This window comes from Rhododendron vialii, chromosome 8a (assembly GCF_030253575.1).
Source record: "Rhododendron vialii isolate Sample 1 chromosome 8a, ASM3025357v1".
Lineage (NCBI taxonomy): Eukaryota > Viridiplantae > Streptophyta > Magnoliopsida > Ericales > Ericaceae > Rhododendron > Rhododendron vialii.
In genome coordinates, this window is record NC_080564.1 from 31,899,154 (window position 1) to 31,901,400 (window position 2,247).

At 43.9% G+C, this 2,247-nt stretch overlaps 1 protein-coding gene across 1 annotated transcript; it reads right to left on the minus strand.

Moving 5' to 3' along the window:
* Positions 1-577: 577 nt before the first annotated feature.
* On the minus strand, positions 578-2,247 carry LOC131335376 (triphosphate tunnel metalloenzyme 3-like). The gene has a single exon (XM_058370699.1). It carries the CDS (start codon positions 1,520-1,522, stop codon positions 926-928), a length of 597 nt encoding a protein of 198 aa, XP_058226682.1. The 5' UTR covers positions 1,523-2,247; the 3' UTR covers positions 578-925.

The following is a 2,247-nucleotide window of genomic DNA, read 5'->3' on the forward strand; positions in this document are numbered from 1 at the left end:
TCAAAAGTCTGAAAAGTTTGAGAAACCTAATCGTTCCGAATTTTTACCCCTTTTGTCTTGCTTCTCATGTTGCTCATGGGAAGGCGGCCAGGGCGCGTTTCCCTTTGGCACTCATGGCATCTTTGCGTCTTCCACTTTTCAGAAGAACAAAAGGTTCGGCCAAACTCAATAGCAAGGCATGTTCAATGCAAGATCAAACGGGGTTCTTGGGACACAACTTCGTGGAAAGTTCATTTCTCTCATGTACACTAGGAAAGTTCCCAAGTTCATAGTGGCAGATGACACTGCCAAGTCAGAATTCTTCAAGTTCAGATTATTTTTTTTATCAGCTTTGATATTAGGCAACTTCTAATTATCTGTACAACTCCGAAACTATTGGTACGAGCTAAGCACGTATTTTTGATTGAGCGAAAACTTGAAAACGTCTTTCGAGATCATTCCATTTTTTAAATAAAAATGCGTTAAACTGAGGATTAAGAGCGGGAGGAGTGGAAGATCCCCCTTGAAACTTTTGTGACCGCGGATGTGACCGTAAACAAGACAAACGACAGTAACAAACAAATATGAGAAAAGCAGATCGCAAAGCAATAATCTGTTTTATTCCAATAAAATGAGCAGTGTCTTCGTAACAACAGCAACAAATTATCTCAACCCATGAACCACCAAATCCCAAATCAATACTCCAGATTATTGCCTTGAATCACATCACATTATTCAGAGTAAGTTATAGAATTGCCCTAAATGTATCCATCATGCTGCCAATTTGAAACAAAAATTCACTAACTGAGCATTGAACACTTACTGGGGCAGCTTCCCAGACCAAAAACAACAAACTTTTTGTTTTGTTTTGTTGATAATCGGATGTTCAGGTCAGCATATACGCACGCACCTTGACTGTACCATTAAACACCGAGGGTTTAAACACTTACTGGGGCAGCATCCCAGACCGAAAAACAGCGAACTTGGAAACCTCCGAGTACGAATACCCGATCCCATTCGCATTCAAAAACTCCTCAATCATCCCCTTAGCCTCGCACTCAATCTCATAACTCGTCCCGAACCCATAATCTGTCTCGTCCACCTCCAACTTCAAGCCTTTCCAATCAAACACATTCCTCACATTCCTAAACCCGCCCAGACAATCGAACCCATTTTCCCCAACCCCAAATTCCTCTTTTACCCTCTTCATAATCCTGGACGAGGATAAGGATAGGAGGCGCCAGGGCTCGGCGACAGCGGCACGGGCGACGGTGGGGTCGATGGGCTCCTCGTCTTCTTCGATGCGGGCGATGCCAGCGGAGAGGTGGGGTTCGGATTTGAGAGAGAGGACGCAATGGGGGGAGGAGTGGCCGGTGTAGAAGCGGAGGCGGAGGGCGGAGCGGGTGGAGGAGATGTGGGAGGTGGGGGTGTCGAAGAAGATGTTTTCTTGGAGGAGGGTTTTGGTGTGGAAGGGGGAGAGGAGTTGGGTGAGTTTCTGGTGGGAGGTGGAGTCTGGGAGGCGGAGCTTGACTTCGACTTCCATGGGGTTGGTGGAGTGGTGGTTGTGGGTGGTGGAGGGGACGCCGGAGCAGTGGTGGCTGTGATACTTTGATATGTTTTGCTAATCGTCGTATCATATATGCGCCAGTGTTGGTCTTTACTCGGATGAGTGGTGGTGGTGATTTTGAAGAGATCAAACACAATGAGGTATTCTTCCCTTTTTCCAGATACTAACTCACAAGGACCGGCCAGTTTACGTGCACACAATTACAAACACCTTGACTAATACTCAGGATTAATCTCACCGTCCACTAAGAGTCAAATTAAATTGTGATAAAGTTCGTAAAGACTGACCCCACCAAGAGTTGATAGAAGGTTTCAAATATGAGTCTTCACCTCTTCGGTACCACTAGTTCTCTTGCTGTACAACTTTTAATTCAAATTAGTTCCATAAAGTAAAAGGGATCACTGGGTGTTCAAATAGTTCGTATCAAGTATTACTATTACTATTGAAACCACAAAAAAAGAGATTACTTTATAAAGATATAAAGAACAACGAATAATTAAAGTCTTTAGAATTCTGCATTCGTCGCGATATTGACTCTGTCCTAACTTGTTATAATTGGGTTTACCCTCCTAACATGTGCTAAGCGTGTCTCCAACTTATTTCTTGTCGAGTTAAAAGAAATATGGAAAAGAAACCCGACACATACTTGGCCTTGTTCGATACTATGTGTTTAGGGCGTATACGATATGGATACTTGAGGC